Source organism: Triticum aestivum, chromosome 3D, assembly GCF_018294505.1.
Source record: "Triticum aestivum cultivar Chinese Spring chromosome 3D, IWGSC CS RefSeq v2.1, whole genome shotgun sequence".
NCBI classification, from domain to species: Eukaryota; Viridiplantae; Streptophyta; class Magnoliopsida; order Poales; family Poaceae; genus Triticum; species Triticum aestivum.
In genome coordinates this window covers 281,700,256-281,721,514 of record NC_057802.1, presented here as the reverse complement: position 1 = coordinate 281,721,514, position 21,259 = coordinate 281,700,256, and the positions used below count along the sequence as shown (strand labels likewise).

At 48.6% G+C, this 21,259-nt stretch overlaps 1 protein-coding gene across 1 annotated transcript; it reads left to right on the top strand.

The window, feature by feature from the left end:
- Positions 1–16,402: 16,402 nt before the first annotated feature.
- LOC123078441 (protein CONSERVED IN THE GREEN LINEAGE AND DIATOMS 27, chloroplastic) lies at positions 16,403–18,568 on the top strand. The gene is made up of 7 exons (XM_044500948.1): positions 16,403–16,742; positions 16,862–17,014; positions 17,166–17,243; positions 17,636–17,731; positions 17,823–17,858; positions 18,002–18,159; positions 18,254–18,568. The coding sequence occupies exons 1-7, from the start codon at positions 16,476–16,478 to the stop codon at positions 18,414–18,416; spliced, it is 951 nt and encodes a 316-aa protein (XP_044356883.1). The 5' UTR covers positions 16,403–16,475; the 3' UTR covers positions 18,417–18,568.
- Positions 18,569–21,259: the final 2,691 nt, after the last annotated feature.

Below are 21,259 nucleotides of genomic sequence, written 5' to 3'. Positions count from 1 at the left end.
CATCTATGTGGTAGCTTGAGAGGGGTTGAGCGGAATCGAGAGACGCAACACAAGACAAGGATTTAGACAGCTTCGCGCCCCGGGAAACATCATCCGGTAACAACCTTACATGCTGTTTGAGGCTAGGTCTCATTATGATCACGGGAGAGTTGCCGGGAACCGGCTCTCGGTGTCTAGCCCTATCGATTGTTTCTTGTCCCCTCTTGGGGTGCCCCGCCCCTCCTTAGATAAGCTGAAGGGGCGGGTTACATGTAGAGTCCAACTCGGACTTAAGATTTAACCTTCCTTTGACGTCTCACCATGGGCTTCTTAACGTCTTGGGCTTCTTACAATCTGGCTTACGATCTGACTTACCATCTGGCTTACCGTCTGGCTTACGACCTGGCTTAACATGTGCCGGGTTACATGACTGTGTCTGCCGGGTTATATGACCATGTCTGCCGGGTTACAATGCTCAACTGTTCCCGCGAGCTTTAACCTACTTAACTGTTCCTGTCGGCTTATAGTCTGCCGGGTCATCAATGAAACACCAAATCCCAGCCGGGTTATATCTCCAGCCGGGTCATACTGCGGGGTATATCCCCGACATTAGCCCCCAGTTTAATTTGGATTCATCCATGTTAAACTGATCCTGTAAAACAACACAAGAACAAAACAGGTTACGCTCCGGGTTAAAACATCTTTGTAAGCCAGCACCTGATCATCCTTAACTCCTTGTTATTTCCTTCTTCAAAAATCCGGGTCAAATAAGCCAACTTCATAATCAATTTGCTGACCCGGCTTAAATCCTGGTCTTGAAATACTCATGTGACCTTCAACCGGCTTAAAGATGAGAAAACTTGCCGGGTTATAAATAGATGATGCCGAGTCATAATTGTTGCCGATGCTGGGTCAAAACTGAGAATTTTGAAGATTTCTCTCCCTCATATCCATATTACCTGTAGCCCCCAAGTCTTGAGGGGAGCAAAGAGATGACTTAAGACTTGCCTCAATATAAATATTACCACTTTGAAGAAATCCATGTTGCTCATCTCAATCACTAGTCAAAACTGAGTATTCCACATATGTAGCCCCCAAGTGCCGGGTCATTATACAATAATGAGCAGGGACTTTATAGATATGATCATGTAGACTTGAGCAGCAACGTGTAGTCCCCAAGGGCCGGCTCATTAAGATAATACTGAGCTGGGACTTTGTATATAATTTATTGATGATAACATCACATGATGTAATCTCCACCATGGGGCTTGAACCCACGTCCATAAGGTTAAGAGCTTTGTACTCTACCAACTAAGTAGTGGACCTTTCAATATAATGAACTGAGGCTTGTGTACCTTGAATTTTTGACATGAGCAATTGGTAGCCTCCGAGGGCCGGCTCATTACAATGGGATGAGTCGGGTCTTCAATGAAGTGAGCAAAAAATGACTTTGCATTAGCCCCCAAGTGCCATGGTGCATGCTGGCAGTGACATGGGACTTGCATATTTGATGTGATCTCAATGTAAATAATGTAGCCCCCAAGTGCCGGGTTGTAAGCCTGCAGCGACTCGGGACTATTCCTTTCATTGTAGAATAAATCATATCCATTGATAAAATAATATCCATTGCGCCAAAGCGACTTTGAAAACCTCAATCATATTAGTTACTGATAACCATAATAAAAATCCAGCCATGCTGGCTATTAAATATTCGAATAACCCGGTTTGAAACCTCAGTCATTCAATATCATAGTGAAAATCCAGCCAAGTTTGGCTATTTAAAGATTCAAATACCTTATCTTTTGGCAAGTAAATCCGGAGTTTAAATACCCGACGACGCTTGGCCGATGGCGATTTATTACACCTCCATTGTAAGCCGGAAATTTTATAACCCGGCGGCTTATAGCCTTTGAGAAAACCAAGAATTGACAACCCTTTTGAGACACCAATTTCAATCTTTGATGATGGGCTTGAACTTAATCATTTATGTAAGTCATAGCCCTGTAAATCCTGCACAGAGTTTAAACAACATATGCCCTAGCGACTTAACGTTAAAAGCCAGGGCGGGTAATCACCCAAATGTAGTCTTATCCTGCACACAAGTAGATCACAAGATCCCTTGGCGGTTTACCGCAGGACGGGTCATAATATCTCACATATAACCACTATGATATTGAATTTGCACTGCCGGTTTATGTAACCTGTGCAGTAAGGGTGATAACCCAATCTTTAGGAATCAAGACTTCCAAATGTTTATGATTGTCATATGATGGCGACTTATTATGCAAAGTCAAACCGGGTTAAATAGCAACCACTCATATACACTTTAGATATGATCAAAAGAGCTTCAAATAAAATCCGAAAACTGTTTGCAAAAAGAGACTTCAAAATTTTTGAGGCTTCTGATTCGAATACGATCAGAAAACCGTCCCAAAGGGGTTAAGCTAAGATTCGAATACGATCATATAGCCCCCAGTGGCTTTGGCGTTGCCGATCAAGAGGGTACCGACAGCTATGTTCTCTTTGGTTCGAATACGACCTATGTTTGAACAGGAAGCCCCCAAATGACCTTGAGAGTTGTTTAACGACGCTGATTCGAATACGATCCACGTCGGTTCCCAAAGGGGGTTGAGCTATGGTTCAAATATGACCAAGAAACTCCCCAATGAGCTCGGCAGTGTGCCGATCAAAAGGGTATCGACAGCTATGTTCTCTTTGGTTCGAATACGACCTATGTTTGAACAGGAAGCCCCCTAGTGATCATGAGAATATTTAACGACTCTGATTCAAATATGATCAGGGTCACACCAAAAAGGGTTAAGCTAAATTCAAATACGATCAGCTCCCAATGGTCATTAAAACAGGATACCCATGTTTGAATCGCGCCTCATGGCATCAAGTTTTTTTTGGCAACCTTTAATTTTCCTTGAGCCGGATGTTTGAACCGGATTTGAGAGCTTCAAAGCTTTGCGGGAGAGAGATGTCTCTTGAACCAGATTTTAAGCCGGAATCTTTATTTTGAACTGACAATCTTCTGACGGCCTTTAAATTTTCATCAATATGGTGGTGTCCTCCGGAACCGGGTTATCATTCCCTCCAATGACTCGGAATTCCCGAGTCATGCCATTGTAACCCCCGAGTCTTAAGACGACTCAATGAGTTGACTTGAGATTCTCCACAGTTGACCGTGATATAGACCGGTTTGAGTCTGATATGTTAGGCCAGTGATTATCCACAGTGGAGTTGATGATCACCATGGTGAAGCTGATCAACAGCAAGCGGGCGCGGACACTGGTGCATGATGATGCTAACATACACTCCATATGCACAGTATGGCACCACCTTTATCATGAATCTTTGTCCTGCGCACATAAAAAATATACAGACCAAAGTAGTTGTTCTATGATGGAAATAATATGTATTAATAAAATGGATTCAGATAGATATCACCTGATTTGTTCAGATGACGGATGATCCGTTTTATGAACAACCTTTAGTATTTGCAACGGTGATTTAACCCCTCTCCTTGCAAAAGGGGATTAATCACAACACTGTAGCCATCACCAACAAAATAATTCCCCTTCTCTTGCAGTATATAATGAAGACCAGCAGAGGCAGAACGGCAACTGGCGGCTTATGGCAACAGCGGCTAGTACTGCAGCAATCCCAAACAGCGCGCCTTGTATTAGTCCATCTGAACCATCACCTCGTCAAGCAATTTCTTCAGAACACGGCCACTGAAGCTATGTATGAGACCACCTCATGCTTATTTCCCATGGATGTATCAGCGGCTTGTAAAGGCAGAGCAAGGCGAGGCGACGGCAGGGCGATTATGTAAAGAGGTCGACGCGGAGGCTTGTGGAACAGCATGCTGGAAGGCGGCGCGCGGCCGCAGAAGCGGGCAAAAAACACCGGGGTGAGTGTGAGGAGGCACGTGGCGGCGGCTCATGCGGTAGAACGCTAAGATGGAGATGTGGCGGCGGCTCTCGGCAAAACACGGCTGAACCGGAGCATTGAGCCGGCACAAGGACGAGGTCGGCAGCTTGTAGCGACCACGGTTTTTCAGAGATGGTTTTCAGGTGGCGGCTCGTCGCGGGGAGGCCGAGAGGCGCGAGGCGGCTCTCCAGCGGCAGGACGGCACGGGCGTGCGAGCGGCAGAGGAAGCACGCCGGCGGCTCGCAGCAGAGATAAGGCCGTGAGAACAGCGACTCGTTTAGCGGCCGGCGGGTTGCAGGCATGAACCGGCGATGGCGGGCCGCGGCGTGGAAGACGGTGACGGCTCAGGAGAGCACGTGATGTGGCGGAGGCAAACCGGCTTGGCGTGAAGATGGCCACAGCAGAAGAGAGAGGCCGGGGGGTGAAGACCAACGGAGTAGCTCCGCTCGAGGCAGGGGCGAGATGAGCCACCATCGCGCGGAGTACGTGACCCGGAGGTATAGCCGAGGCGACCCGGAGCAAACCTGGCCGAGGGGGCGGCTCGAGGCCATGGAGGCCGAGTCAGGCGGCTCAAGGTGTGAGTGTGACGCGGGGTAGCGCTGGAACCGGACGGAACAGCTGCGGCAACTCGGCTACCTGACGATGTATATGTAAAGGCAGCGCAACACGGCGGGTTAGTACGCCGGTGAAGGGGACTCCTGGTGCGGCACGAGGCCTTGGCGAATTGAAGACGGGTTGAGTTTTTGAACCGGCGGGCGCGGTTGGCGGAGTGAGGCGGCACATGGCAGCTCGTCTCACGGTGGTAATTGCAGTAGAAGGCCGGCTCGGGGCACAACGGCCGCGGCGACGATGGAGGCGACTCTCCGTCGATGGCGACTCGCGTTCAAAACCGAGGCGGTGACTCGGCGAAGGCAGGCGAGCGGCGGAAGGCCATGGCGGCTCGACCGCGGTGGAGATCAGGCGGCGACTCAATGGAGGCGGACGAGACGGAGATGGCGGAGATGAGCCGATGCGACGGCTCGTAGTAGTTCTGCGAGGACGGCGACTTGAGGCCGGCGGTCCGAGGTTGTGGCGACTTGCGACACAAGTAGGCGGGTCGTGGCACTCGGGCGATTCGGCGGCCCAGAGAGGGCGCAACCAGAGGCGGGGCTCGACGTTCCAGCATGAGGCCGTGGGGGCCCGTGGCTGTGGAGGCGCACGGCCGCGCGGGGTCCAGAACCGGCCGTGGTGACGGCGCGGATGCAGGCCGGCTTGCAGCCGCGGGGATGACCCGGAGCACGGCAACAACCGGAGAGGCGACAACTTAACAGCCGCTCGCAAAAGCCAGCGCCGTACCCGCGGCTGACGGGGCGGCTCTCCCAACAGAGGGAGAGGTGGACGGCAGGTGAGACCCGGCGGCTCTGGCCGCAGCCACGCACGGTAGAAGCCAAGGTTAGGGCCGACGGGTCAACTACGACGGCTCTCAGCGTGAGACGGCGGTCGGCGACTTAAAGCAGCTAGAGGCGCGGAGGCGGCTAGAGCTATCCACGGCAGTGGAGACAGCACGGGTACGCGACCAAGCGCTGAGGCAAGGATCCGCAGAGGCAGAGCCAACCAGACGGAACCGCGATGGGTCAAAGCGGGGGTGGACCGGGTCTGGTCATAGCCAGTGGGCGGCTTAATGACGGCCACGAAGGAAACATGATGCCGGCCACGGCAGAAGAGGCGTGAGGGCGGCCGGGCGGCCGGGTGCGGCCGCGGGCGGCTCAACGTGCCACAGCGGCTCATCTCGGAGGCAACGGCGAGGCGGCGAGGCGGGCTTGGAGCGCAGCGGCTGAAGCAGCCGTCGGGGCGCGACGACCCGGAGGCGGGTCAACCCAGATGAGGGCGGCGGCTCGCAACGGATCGCGCTAGCGGAGCGCGGAACAAGGTGACTCGGATGCGACATCCGGATCGAACGAGGAAGCCAGCGACGACGACTCAGCAAATTTAACAGAGGCTCTTGCTCCAAGGGCCACCACAACGGCTGGTCATAACATCCATATTTTCAATGTAGTAGATACCGCTTCGTCTTTTGACTCTGACGGATAGCCGGATCATGATCAACCGTCGCACTGCACGCAACCCTAATTTTCATCGAACGCAGATCTAGCGGATTGCAAACGTAGACCCTTCCAAACCGGTTCTTCTTCATCCGGAAATTCACGAGCTTCTCGAAACCCTGGGAAAGATCCCTCCAAGAACTCAACACCACCGTGCGCGGGCCCCACGGTGGGCGCCAACTGTCGTGGAATTGTCACGGCAGATGTCCTTAGTGTCAGGACTTAGTCGTGAGGCCAACGCATCTATGTGGTAGCTTGAGAGGGGTTGAGCGGAATCGAGAGACGCAACACAAGACAAGGATTTAGACAGCTTCGGGCCCCGGGAAACATCATCCGGTAACAACCTTACATGTTGTTTGAGGCTAGGTCTCATTATGATCACGGGAGAGTCGCCGGGAACCGGCTCTCGGTGTCTAGCCCTATCGATTGTTTCTTGTCCCCTCTTGGGGTGCCCCGCCCCTCCTTATATAAGCTGAAGGGGCGGGTTACATGTAGAGTCCAACTCGGACTTAAGATTTAACCTTCCTTTGACGTCTCACCATGGGCTTCTTAACGTCTTGGGCTTCTTACAATCTGGCTTACGATCTGACTTACCATCTGGCTTACCATTTGGCTTACCGTCTGGCTTACGACCTGGCTTAACATGTGCCGGGTTACATGACTGTGTCTGCCGGGTTACGTGACCATGTCTGCCGGGTTACAATGCTCAACTGTTCCCGCGAGCTTTAACCTACTTAACTGTTCCTGCCGGCTTATAGTCTGCCGGGTCATCAATGAAACACCCAATCCCAGCCGGGTTATATCTCCAGCCGGGTCATACTGCGGGGTATATCCCCGACAAGACCCCCGGCAAGATCCTTGCCAGGGACGACCGCGATGCCACGGCAAGACCCTTGCCGGGGCCCCGGCAAGACCCTTGCCGAGGACACCTGCGGGGCCACAGCCAGGCCCACGTCTGCCAAGACTCCATCATCGTTCCCATACAGCTGCCAGCCCAACCAGCTGGGCAGGCACCTGCATGGCGACGCGCGGCCTCTAGGCCAACTCAGCAAGCACCTACGTGGTGGCATGCAGATCTGCGTGAAGACTCTGCCACCGCGCCATCCCAGCAGCCAGCCAACGTGGCACTACAACGCCCCATCAGCTCGGACGCGCGTCGGAGCCAGGCGAGGCGGCGACAGCTGGGACGAGCTTCCTTGCCATCCCGATAAAGCAAGAAGGGCACGTCAGCAGTGCATTAAATGCGTTTGTCCGACGGTGCCAGAGGATAGACTTAACCACTATGTACCTTTCCACCTCCTATGTCCCACTGCGGCAACCCCTTTTGTCTATAAAAGGAGGCCTGAGGCGTACTGGAGAAGGATTCGTATCTTTTGGACTACGCACGCACCGCAGCTAGTTCGAGAGCTCAAGAACACTCAAGTATACACCAAAGCAAGACTAGGGTATTACGCATCCTCGCGGCCCGAACCTGGGTAAACGATCTTTGTGATGGCTACCAGACCCGCTCTTTGCACAACCCCGCGCCTGCCAACCATACAAGGGATCCCAGTGATTCCATAGGTGTCGTTTCCACCGACAAGCACTGTTGAGAGATTGCACTAGCGGAAGTACGGACCCTAGGCCTTGTTTTCAAGCATTGCAACACCATTTTTATGCCTGTTTACTAATTGCTACCTTGCTGTTTTATTTATTCAGATTATAAAAATATATTTCTACCATCAATATTACACTTTTATCACCATCTCTTCGCCGAACTCGTGCACCTATGCAATTTGCCATTGTATTGGGTGTGTTGGGGACACAAGATATTTCTTGTATTTGGTTGTAGGGTTGTTCGAGAGAGGCCATCTTCATCCTACACCTCCCAAGGATTGATAAACCTTAGGTCATCCACTTGAGGGAAAATTGCTACTGTCCTACAAAACTCTGCGCTTGGAGGCCCAACACGAGTCTACAAGAATAAAGTTGTGTAGTAGACATGAAGCTCTTTTCTGGCGCTGTTGCCGGGCAGGTGAGTGCTTGAAGGTATATCTTTAGATCTTGCAATTGAAATCTTTTAGTTTCTTGTTTTATCACTAGTTTGGTTTGTAAAAGAAAACTGGAAAAAATGGAATTTAGGTTGCATCCTATTAGTGATCATCTTTATAATATCTTTCTTGAAAATGATGGTTCAGAAAATTGTGTTCAATTGTTAGAAAAAGAAGTCAATAAAATGCTTGGCACAAATTATTTGAATGATGAGCATGATTGCAATGTTGTTAGTGTGAATTCTTTGAATATCCAAAATGCCAATGATGTTTGCACAAGTCATGACAAAAATGTTTCTTATAAGTATGTCACTTTTTGCGGAATGAGTTGGGAGTGCCTTTGCACACCAAAAAGGGAAGATAGATTTTCTAAGAAGCATAAATATTTAGAAACAAAAAGGTTGCAAGAGAGGCTAGATGATTGTGCTGAAAGATGTAATTTTTTCGCCATCCTTGCGAACTTTGCAATGAACGTGGTCATTTAAATCTCCAATGCAATTTATTTCATGATCAAATCGTGTCCAAAAATTGTGATAACTTGATTACCCTTGAGCATCATAAAGAGCTTAGCCTTATTTTGGGGTATGAACAAATGAAACATATAACTAAAGGTTTTCCAAATCCCAAGAGATTTCTTGGTTTTGATCTAGAGGGAATCTATATGTTTTGTGCGGTAAATTGCATTGAGAATCCTTATATTGCCAACTACCTAAAGACAAGAAAACAAATAGAATATGAAGAGAGTACTAGTGAAAGGGAAAATATTTCCCAATACCCTCCTAGTGTTTATTATGATGAATCAGGTAACAAGGAGGAGCTTCCTATCCAATCAGTCTCTTCAGCAAGAAGCTTCAAAAAATTAATTAAACCCACACATGGTGTGGTGAATAAGAAGAAAAGAAGAAATAATAGAGGTAAAAAGGTATCTCTCTCAAATAATGTTGCTCCCATCACCATCGTGCCTCATGAAAGTGAATCAAATATGTTGATGGAGGATGATGATATTGATGATGATTTTGTTATGCCTATTGCTTGTTGTGATGATTTTGATTGGGAAGACAACAATATCCCTTATGATCTTGAAAATCTTTTTAGCACTTGCTTGGAAGAATATGATAATAATGTTTGCTATACTATTGGTGACATTCATGCTATTGATAAGAATGATTGTGATGATATGCAAAACTACAAGCTTGGGGATGCTATGTTTGATGAGTATGATATGTTTGAATATTTATTTGCTGGAAATAATGCTTGTCCTAAGCTTGGGGATGCTTCGCTTAATGAATATGATCCTTTGATTCCTTCTACTTTCGATAAGAACACTTATTATGATGATAGCATGCCTCCTATTTATGATGATTACATTGATGAAAGTGGATTTGGAGAGGTCATGACTTTATTTAGTGATACATCCACTATTTTAGAAGAGGTTTCAATTGACTATGACAATAAAGTTGCTATCTATGATGACTATTATGAGGACATCTATGCCATAAAGAGTGATAAATCTTATATGCTTGTGCATCATGAAAAGAGTGGTGTATGTGATAATTATATTGTTGAATCCATTCATGATGCCTCTGAAAATTATTATGAGAAAGGAAATTATGCTCTTACATATCTCAATAATATCAAGTTTCTTCTCTATGTGTTGATTGTTTTGAAGTTGCACTTGTTTTGCCTTCCTATGCTAGTTGATTCTTGCTCCCATAAATTGTTTGCTCCCATAGGTTTTGTTGATCCTAAAGGTGCTAATAAAGTGTGCAAGTTCCAGCGATCCATCTATGGACTGGTGCAAGCATCTCAGAGTTGGAATATACGCTTTGATGAGGTGATCAAAGCATATGGTTTTATACAGACTCACGGTGAAGCCTATTTTTACAGGAAAGTGAGTGGGAGCTCTGTAGCATTTCTGATATTATATGTGGATGACATATTGTTGATTGGAAATGATGTCGAATTTCTGGATAGCATAAAAGGATACTTGAATAAGAGTTTTTCAATAAAAGACCTCGGTGAAGCTGCTTATATATTAGGCATCAAGATCTGTAAAGATTTATCAAGACGCTTGATAAGATTTTTCATTGAGTACATACCTTGACAAGATTTTGAAGGAGTTCAAAATGGATCAGTCAAAGAAGGAGTTGTTGCCTGTATTGTAAGGTGTGAAGTTGAGTAAGACTCAAAGCCCGACCACGGCATAAGATAGAGAGAGAATGAAAGTCATTCCCTATGCCTCAGCCATAGGTTCTATAAAGTATGTCATGTTGTGTACCAGACCTACTGTGTACCTTGCCATGAGTTTGGCAAGGGGGTACAATAGTGATCCAGAAGTAGATCATTGGACAACAATCGAAATTATCCTTAAGAGGACTAAGGAAATATTTCTCGGTTATGGAGGTGATAAAGAGTTCGTCGTACAGAGTTACGTCGATGCAAGCCTTGAAACTGATCTGGATGGCTCTGAGTCCCGATCTGGATACATATTGAAAGTGGGAGCAATTCGCTAGAGTAGCTCCATGCAGAGCATTGTATACATAGAAATTTGCAAAATACATACGGATCTGAATGTGACAGGCCCGTTGACTAAACCTCTCTCACAAGCAAAACATGATCACACCTTAGTACTCTTTGGGTGTTAATCACATGGCGATATGAAGTAGATTATTAAATCTAGTAAACTCTTTGGGTGTTGGTCACATGGCGACGTGAACTATGGGTGTTAAATCACATGGTGATGTGAACTAGATTATTGACTCTAGTGCAAGTGGGAGACTGAAGGAAATATGCCCTAGAGGCAATAATAAAGTTGTTATTTTATATTTCCTTATTCATGATAAAGGTTTATTATTCATGCTAGAATTGTATTGATCGGAAACTTAAATACATGTGTGAATACATAAACAAACACCATGTCCCTAGTGAGCCTCTACTAGACTAGCTCGTTGATCAAAGATGGTTAAGGTTTCCTAACCATGGACATGGGTTGTCATTTGATAACGGGATCACATCATTGGGAGAATGATGTGATGGAGAAGACCCATCCGTAGCTTAGCATAATGATTATTCAGTTTTATTGCTATTGTTTTCTTCATGTCAAATACATATTCCTTCAACTATGAGATCATGCAACTTCCGGATACCGGAGGAATGCCTTGTGTGCTATCAAACGTCACAACATAACTGGGTGATTATAAAGATGTTGTACAGGTATCTTTGAAGGTGTTTGTTGAGTTGGCATAGATCGAGATTAGGATTTGTCACTCCGAGTATCGGAGAGGTATCTCTGGGCCCACTCGATAATACACATCATAAGAAGCTTGCAAGCGAACGACTAAGGAGTTAGTCTCGAGGTGATGTATTACAGAATGAGTAAAGAGACTTGCCGGTAACGAGATTAAACTAGGTATGAAGATACCGGCGATCGAATCTCGGGCAAGTAACATACCTATGGACAAAGGGAGTTACGTATGTTGTCATAATGGTTCGACCGATAAGATCTTCGTAGAATATGTAGGAGCCAATACGGGCATCTAGGTTCCGCTATTGGTTATTGGTCGGAGAGGTGTCTCGGTCATGTCTACATAGTTCTCAAACCCGTAGGGTCCGCACGCTTAACGTTCGATGACAATAGAGTATTATATGAGTTATGTGATTTGGTGACTGAACGTTGTTCGGAGTCCCGGATGAGATCGCGGACATGACAAGGAGTCTCGAAATGGTCGAGAGGTAAAGATTGATATATAGGACGAGGGTATTCAGACACGGAAGTGTTTCGGGGGGTACCGGGTACTTATCAGGTCACCGGAAGGGGTTCCGGGCACCCCCGGCAAAAGATATGGGCCTTATGGGCCAAGAGGGGAAACGCACCAGCCACAAGGGGCTGGTGCGCCCCCCCATATGGGCCGGCCTAAGGAGGAGAAGGAAAGGGGAGAAGGGAAAGGTAAGTGTGGGTTGGGATTCCCACTTCCTTCCCTCTCCCCCTCTTTCCTCCCCCCTCCGACAAACATGGCACGAGGGGTCGCGGCCAAGGGCAGGAGCCCAAGTAGGATTTGGACCTACTTGGGGCGCCCCTTGGCCTCTCCCCTCTCCCTCCCACCTATATATATGAGGAGGGAGCCTCCCTAGCACATCCCAGACAATTGTTAGCCGTGTGCGGCGCCCCCCTCCACCATTTACTCCCACGGTCATATCTACGTAGTGCTTAGGTAAAGCCCTGCAAGGATAACTTCACCATCACTCTCACCACACCGTCGTGCTGACGGAACTCATCTACTACCTCGACATCTTGCTGGATGAAGAAGGCGAGGGACGTCACAGAGTTGAACATGTGCAGAACGCGGAGGTGTCATGCGTTCAGTACTTGATCAGTTGAAGCGCGAAGAAGTTCGACTACATCAACCGCGTTGAGAAACGCTTCCGCTTACGGGCTATGAGGGTACGTAGACACACTCTCCCCCTCGCTGCTATGCATCTCCATGGATAGATCATTGCGTGTGCGTAGATTTTTTTTGGTTTCCATGAGACGATTCCCAACAATAATCTCGACAGTATTCACGTTGATCCAACATGTCTCCCATTATCAACTTGAATGGGGTTTTCTCAGGATTATCAAAGTAGTATTTAATATTTTTCACATAGCGAGCATCGAGGGTTTTAGGAGGTTCCCCATCTCCATGAGTAGCAAGTACAACTAATTTTGTTGGTATTTCGTGTTCCATATCCATAACTAAAGATAGAGAACAACTTAGAATAGAAAATAAAAACTACTTAAAGGTAAAGCAAACAAGTACACACGAGTATATTCACCCCATGCTATTGCTCCCCGGCAACGGTGCCAGAAAAAAGGTCTTGATAACCCACAAGTATAGGGGGTCGTTTGTAGCCTTTTTCGATAAATAAGAGTGTCGAACCCAACGAAGAGCTAAAGGTAGAACAAATATTCCCTCAAGTTCTATCGACCAGCGATACAACTCTACGCACACTTTAATGTTTGCTTTACCTAGAACAAGAATAAAACTAGAAGTACTTTGCGAGAATAAAACTATGAATAAATTGCAAGATAATAAAAGTAGATAGCTTTTATCACACAAGAAAGTCATTTGTCCCTAGGTGATCGATAACTAGACCGGTGATCATTGTGGAAATTTTATATGAGGGAGAGGCATGAGCTAACATACTTTCTGTACTTGGATCATATCCACTTATGACTGGAACTCTAGCATATAAAACCCAACCATAGCATTAAGTATAAAGTCCTCTTTATCCCATATGCAACAACCCCCTTACTCGGGCATGTGCTTCTGTCACTCACTCCACCCACCATAAGTGAATCATGAACGTATTGCAACACCCTACAACGGGGATCCCTCACGTATGAGCGACACGGAGGGCACCATAGGACATCACCGAAATAAAATACACAACTCAAACCAATCACGATCGTCTGTTATGAAAGCGGGGATCCCTCACGCTTTTCCTCTTGTTTTGGACTCTAATTTGCATGATTTGAGTGAAACTAACCCGGACTGACGATGTTTTCAGCAGAACTACCATGGTGTTGTTTTTGTGTAGAAATAAAAGTTATCGGATTGGAATGAAACTTTGCGAGGATTTTTTACAAAATAAAAGAGAATTACTGGAGCCAAGAACCACCGGAGGGGGGCCCTTGGGTGAGCACAACCCACCAGGGCGGCCCCCCTCCTAGCGCGCCCAGGTGGGTTGTCCCCACTTGGTGGCCCCGCAGACCCTGAATCCAACTCCATAAATACCTACTTTTCTAGAAAAAATAAGGGAGTAAAAATTATCGCGTTTCGCAAGACGGAGCCGCCGCCACCTCCCGTTCTTCATCGGGAGGCCAGATCTAGAGCCCGTTTGGGGCTCCGGAGAGGGATGTCTTCGATCTTCGTCATCACCAACCCTTCTCCATCGCCAATTCCATGATGCTCCCCACCGGGAGTGAGTAATTCCTTCGTAGGCTCGCTGGTCGGTGAGGAGTTGGATGAGATTCATCATGTAATCGAGTTAGTTTTGTTAGGGCTTGATCCCTAGTATCCACTATGTTCTGAGATTGATGTTGATATGACTTTGTGATGCTTAATGCTTGTCACTTCGGGCCCGGGTGCCATGATTTCAGATCTGAACCGTTTATGTTATCAACATTATATCTATGTTCTAGATCCGATCTTGCAAGTTATATTCACCTATTACGTGTTATGATCCGTAAACCCCGGAGTGACAGAAGTTGGGATACTTTCCGGTGATGACCGTAGTTTGAGGAGTTCATGTATTCACTATGTGCTAATGCTTTGTTCCGGTTCTCAATTAAAAGGAGGCCTTAATATCCCTTAGTTTCCAATTGGACCCCGCTGCCACGGGAGGGTAGGACAAAAGATGTCATGCAAGTTCTTTCCATAAGCACGTATGATTATTTACGAAATACATGCCTATATTATATTTATGAACAGGAGCTAGTGCCGCATTGCCCTAGGTTATGACTTTTATATGATGAATATCATCCAACGAATTCGCCGATCCAATGCCTACGAATTTCTTTTATATTGTTTCTGCTAAGTTACTATTGCTATCGTTACTGTTATACTTGCTACAAAATCATTGCTATCATTGTTACTGTTCCTATTGTTGTTGCTACTACAATCAAAACTATCATACTACTTTGCTACTGATCACTTTGCTGCAGATAATTAATCTCCAAGTGTGGTTGAATTGACAACTCAGCTGCTAATACTTGCAAATATTCTTTGGCTCCCCTTGTGTCAAATCAATAAATTTGGGTTGAATACTCTACCCTCGAAATTTTTTGCAATCCCCTATACTTGTGGGTTATCACATCATCCCCAGTGATGGTGCTCACCGAGGAACCTCGGTTGCAAAAATCTCGGCGTCAATCGGTTGCAAATTCCCCGTCAACCAGATGAAACTCCTACAGTCGATGCTGATGGTTTCAGCAGGTTTCAGCACTCCAGTGTGCCGCTGCCGTCCTCGCCGTCGACGCTCGCCCCATGAGTTTCTAGGAACGACGACCACCATTCGCACCATGGAAAGGATGTAGCGAAAATCCCGCTGGTCGTAGCAAAAAACGATGATGGTTGCAGCAAAAAATAGCGTCACCGCCATCCCGAGTCGCCGCTCTGCCATGAATGGATGTAGCAAAAAATCCCGCCGGTCGTAGCAAACAACGATAATGGTTGCAACAAAAAATTAGCATCACCGTCGCCGCGAGTTGCATCACCCGGTGCACCGCCGCTCAGCTTCTGTCATTGCCGCTCTCCATCATCATCTTGTCGTTCCTTGGTTGAAGCTTTTCATAAGACCCGTTGCAGCTATCTCGTAGCCGGTTGCAGCTTTTTCAGTATGCGCGTTGGCCGCCCCACAACTTCCCCGTCTTTGTTTGAAGCTTTTTTAGAAGCAGGTGTTAGCTTCCTTGGACAACAGATATAGCATTTTGCGGTACTATTTGCATCTCCTCCTGCACCATTCACAACCTCCTCTCTTTTTGGTTACAGCAAAAAAAGGACGGTTGTAGCATTTTGTACCACTGGTTGCAGCTCCATCGACTGTGGTTTGTAGCTCACCGTCATCAGTTTAATGGTTCCAGCAAAAAAAAGGACGGTTGTAGCATTTTGTACCACTGGTTGCAGCTCCATCGACTGTCGTTTGTAGCTCACCGTCATCACTTTAATGGTTCCAGCAAAAAAGAAGTTGTTCGTAGCGTTTGTAAAGCTGTTTGCAGCTCTGACAACTGCCGGTTGCAGCTCGTGCGCGGGAAGGCGAGGGTGCGGGCTGAGAGGGGGGAAAGGGAGGGAGGAGGCACTGGTTGTCGACGTCTTCTCCACCCCGACATGGCTCATCCTACGAGCAAGGCCTTGTTCATGCTGGGGTGCTGCGCGTGAGCGTGAAGATGAAGGAACTGAGTGATTGTAGCGTCGCCTAATGCTCGTCGTGAGGTTGAAGAACGGGGAAGGTGGGAAAACGGTTTGTATTGGAAAGGGAAAAGAGGGAAGCCCCGGCAACGCAATCGTAAGGCCCGCGTGCGTCCGGGTAACGTTTCGGCCGGCGCACCAGATGAAAACGTTTTCCTTGGAAATTATGGGAGGGGGGCAGAATTAGTTTGGAAGGTTTTAAAAAATTTAGTAGGTGTATTATTATTATTATTATTGGAGAACAATGAACAGTGGTCCGCACCTGGCTTGCCGTGCGCCGGCACGAGCAGGCAGCGTGCCACGGCGCATCCCACCACGTGTGTAGGCAGAGTGTCCAGACCTGGCCGTCGCGACCACTCTACTGCCTCAGCCACAAAAAAGTGAAAAACTGCAACCAAAAAGAAAAACCTGGGCCACGTAAAAGGTTCACGGCTATACATGGTGCCCTCTCGCTCCCCGAGTTCAGTACGGTGGGCTAGAAGATAATAGGCGCGAGTTTTTCCATGTTGCTCCGCCTGAAGATTACCACCGTCCAGCCTGTGGCGCTGCTTCTTGGGCATGACCATGGCGCGACAGCATCCCCGCGGCGGCTCGCCGGAGCCCTTCCGCAGGGCGGTGGAGCGTCCACGAGGGCAAAGAGGCTGAGGAGCGTGGCGGTGGCGATGGCGCTCAAGGAGGAGGAGCCGGAGAGCAGCCGAAGCCGCTTCGCCGGGGGCGGTCCGAGCTGGGACCCCAGGATGGAGATCGGAGTCCCATACGAGCAAAGGCCGGTATGATTTAGCGTCTCACACAAAAGAAATTAGACACTTGGGGCATGCACCTAGCTTGTAGTCTGAATGAAAGATGATTGGCTCCTCATTTTGCTGGTAAATTTGGATGATTGGCTCAGGTTAACGAGTACTCCGCTCTCAAGGAGAGCACCTTGTACTCGTGGGCAGAGCTGAGTCCGGGCTCTTTCTTCATGCGCCTAGGCAGCCTGTGCCTGGTCACATTTACAGTTCTGGCGGCCCCAATCTCAGCCGCAAGTTTCAGTCCCGGAAAGGTACGGCCGTTCGTTATGGTTCTATTTTTTCAGTTTAATGAGCAGCGGAAATTGTGCTAGTATGTTGTTCCTCACAGTGTAACAAATACATGATGTGTGTCCTCTTTTGTTTGACCAATTTCTCCATGATATGTATGTCAACGCTATGCAGGATCCACTCAAGTTCGTGCTAGCTGCTGGGATTGGGACCCTGCTCCTGGTGTCTCTTGTGGTTCTCAGGCTCTACCTGGTAAGTTTGGCAAACGTCGGCCGTATTTGAGAAAGGGAAAACTTTGTTTTTGCCTACTTTGCTTATGTCATTTTAGAATTTGACATTTTATTTTTGCCAGTTTTAGCTTTTGACAATATATCACTTTTGCCATTCCGTGGCAAAAGCAAAATTTTTAGAGTGGCAATTTTGATACATTGTCAAAAGCTAAGAGTGGCAAAAATAAAATGAAAATTTATCCTTTTTGCTACTGAATGGCATTTGTGATGTATTGTCAAAACTTAAGAGTGGTACAAGTGAGATGTTAAATTCTAGAGTGACATAAGTAAAATTGGCAAAAGCTAGAGTGACAAAAACAAAGTTTTCCTTTTGAAAAAACTGTGCTAGTATAACAATACCTGCTAGTGCTGCAGGGTTGGAGCTACGTTGGTGACAGGCTATTGTCGGCAGTCGTGCCGTATGAAGAAACCGGGTGGTACGATGGCCAAATGTGGGTCAAGCCAGCAGAGGTATGTATTATCATCCAAGCTTGCTTCTTCAGCTTAAGCACAGCCATGCAATTCAGACTGCCGTTAAACGTCTATTTCCTTCCTGATGCAGGTGCTGGCTCGCGACAGGTTATTGGGATCTTACAAGGTACTGTAACTTGTAGTTTGTCTTCTTCTTATCATTACATATGCTTCTTTCTTTTGGCGGGAAAACATATATGATCGTTGACGCTTATATAACTATAAAAATGGATTTTCACATTTTATCTCGGTGACCGACGGATTCTTCAGGTAAAGCCGGTGATCAACCTGCTCAAACAGACACTGGTGGGCACCGGTGCGCTGCTCGTCGGGGCGGTGGCACTCTTCGCCTTCGCCGCCCCCGTCGAGGAATTCGTCCACTCCTTCAATGGAGCCCCCACTGCCGCCTCCTCTAAGCCGATGATGAGGTGAGTGAGTCAACTCAATGCTGCTACCCAGCTTTCACAATAGACTGTAAGCCATTGTTGCAAGCGGAATTGACTAGGGCGTGCCTGCGTGCAGGAGAGAGGATCTGCTGAAGCTGCCTGCCGAGGTGAGGCAAGACGACGACCTCGCTGCGGCTGCTGCGGAGGCCGCCAATGGACGCCCGGTTTACTGCAGGGACCGCTACTACCGGGCGCTCGCCGGCGGTCAGTACTGCACCTCAGACGACCTGCTCAACTGATGATAACAAATAGTAATAGTAGATACGTATTCTGGTATATGCAGTTTGCCACATTGATATAATAATAAGCACAAGTTAAGCAAATGTATCTTATCGGAATGAAATTTTGGGAAGAACGATGTTGTTGATTCTGTAATAGATTTCTTCATACACTGGCTGCCCCATTGTAAACTTAAAGCATCTTCCCCTAAGACTTAACATTTTAAACCACCTCCTACAAATTAACACTAATTTTGAAAAGCTAATGTAGAAATTAACCCAGTTGTAGTCTAAGGTCACCAAAGTTTAGAGTCCTAGATAGTTTTCTCACCAAGTTTATTGAAATATGTTTACGAAAGTGGAAATACTAACGCCCACACGTGTGGGCGTTTGCATCTCGCCCACACGCATGGATCAATGTCCGTTTGTGTTTGCACGAATCTTGGCATGTTTTGCCAGATTTTTTATGCCACGTAGGATTGGGCTGGTGTGTGGGCATTCATCCGGTCGCCCACACGCTCGTTTGACCACGCGGAGGGGCTGGTGTGTGGGCGTTTAGCAGTTCGCCCACACGTCAGTTTTCACGCACATGGAGGGGCTGGTGCGTGGGCGTTTAGCAGCTCGCCCACACGCCCCGTCTCCTCTCCCACACCCAAAGTTGTCAGTTGCCATGTGTTTTGCAGGGTACATGGCAACTGCCCTAGCGTGCTTTGTAAGCAGATGACAACTCTCTCTTTTACCCGAGTTGCCATGTGTTTTTGCAGGGTACATGACAACTGCCCTAGCGTGCTTGTAAGCAGATGGCAACTCTCTCTTTATCCGAATATGTATTTTGCCATGCCTTTTTTGTAGTGCTACATGGCAACTGTCTAGTGTTAGTAGTGGGAACTTCTAAAGTTTTCAAATCATGGCAACTGTAGTAGACCAGACCATACATGGCAACAGCTGCAGCTGTCAAAAATGGCATCTGGCACTTGACCTGAGATGGCAACTACAGTTGAGCAACCATGACAACTGTAGTTATCAGACATGGCAACTGTAGTTCAGCAACATGGCTGTTGCGATTAAACGAACATGGAAAAGGGTCCGGACCATGGCAACTGCGGGGACGCGTGGTGACTGTCACGCAAAGCATCCTGGACCGTGAGTACGGACGTGTGGGCGCTATCTACTTTGCGCACACGTAGGCGTGTGAGAAGGACCACGAGGCAAAAGACCAAACGTGTGGGGTTACTTGTTTTGCCCACATATAAATATGTGGGCTGGTTCTTTAGATACCACACAGACGTGTGGCCAGATCTCTTAACGCCTACACGTGTGGGCGTTATCGGGACCCCTACGAAAGTGATCGTGTGAGAGTTGTAAACCGTATCCTACTCCGGTGGTTGTACCGCATACGGGGTTGCATCGTGTTGGTTGCCAAGTCGTCAACGCGTTGGACGTGGCAATGTATGCTGCTCGTAAGGGTAGTAGTTAGTACCGTAATGCATAATATTGTAGATCACTCCCTTCGTCCTATAATATAAAAACGTTTTTTACATTACACTAGTGTAAAGAACGTTCTTATATTATGGGACGGAGGGAGGAGCATTTTAGATAACCTTACTTATTTTCGTGTAAGACAGATATAGCAGTACTCGATCGGCCGATCTGTCCAGCGGCCGAGCGTTCTCCGCTCCCTAGTCTAGCTCCGCTCCTATATCGTCGGCGGCCACTCCGGCCACTGTCGACCACCTCCCCTTCGTGCTGGCCGCCACTTCGGCGCCGTCGCCCACCTCACCATGGCTTCCCCCTCCCCCTCCTCGTCTCCGGCCGCAGGCGGCCGACCCTGCGAGTGCCACTGGCTGGAGTCCAGCCCGTCCTCGGCGGAGTCCGGCCGCGTGCCACGGTCCTACCGTCTCGCCCTTTGTTCGTCGCCAGGGGCCCTGGCTCCACCCGTCCCCTCCCCCCATCGTGCTCCCCAGCCCTCGCCGTTGCCGCTTTTTCGGTCACATTGCGAGGTTCTACACCGCCCCGCGCCCGTCTTCCCCGAGCGACGTGCTGGCGGCTAAGCGTACGCGCCCATCATCCCCGCACTCCGTTGGCTCCTCGGCTTCGAGCGTAGCGGGCCCATCCCCACCCGCGTCCTCCGGGCCTGGGATGAGCCTGCCCTCGACATCCATCGCCACCACCACCACCTCCTCCACCGCGGTCACCCCTTCGCCACCTGCTTCGGCTACTCCCTCGCCCCCCGTTTCCACGGGCACCTGTACGCAGGCCGCAAACTGGCATTGTCGGGCGACCCCGCCCCGCGGCCGGCTGGAGCCGTCTGCTACCTGCCGCGGTCTGCACGCTTGGATGCGGCCGAGCGCGCCTTGGACCTCGCCTTGGTGGCAATCGTCGCCGGGAACCGCTCCGGCATCTCCGCCGCTGATGTCACGCGAGAGCTGAGCGAGCGCTTCCTACTCGAGCATGCGGACTTCTGCGTCCACCGTCGCCGTGACGAGGAGTTCCTCATTCGTTTCCGGGATGCCGCCGACCGCGCCCGTGTCGCTGCAAGACCGGTTCGTGCTGCCAGGTTCGGCTGATTCTGCATCCATGGAGTCGTCTAGCCGAGGCCGAGCATGTCTCACTTCGCATCTCTGTCGACATTGAGATCACCGGTATTCCGGACCATGGCTGGGACATCTCCTCCGCCGTGCAGCTGCTCGCCCCCTTTGCCTCTTCGACCGGCTGGCTCCTGCGACGTTGAACGACATCGACATGTCTGTCTTCCGGCTGTCCGCCTGGACCACCAACCCCGACGCAATCATGCGTACGTCCGAGCTCCTGTTCGCCGAGCCTGACAAACTCGCCGACGCGAACCCCGACCAAGTCGACCGCTT

Excerpts from the sequence above, each read along its gene's own strand:
- LOC123078441 (XM_044500948.1), top strand. The coding sequence starts at position 16,476 with ATGTTGCTCCGCCTGAAGATTACCACCGTCCAGCCTGTGGCGCTGCTT. Across the intron at positions 16,743-16,861 it reads TCCCATACGAGCAAAGGCCG|GTTAACGAGTACTCCGCTCT; the intron begins GTATGATTTAGC and ends TGATTGGCTCAG. Across the intron at positions 17,244-17,635 it reads TGGTTCTCAGGCTCTACCTG|GGTTGGAGCTACGTTGGTGA; the intron begins GTAAGTTTGGCA and ends CTAGTGCTGCAG.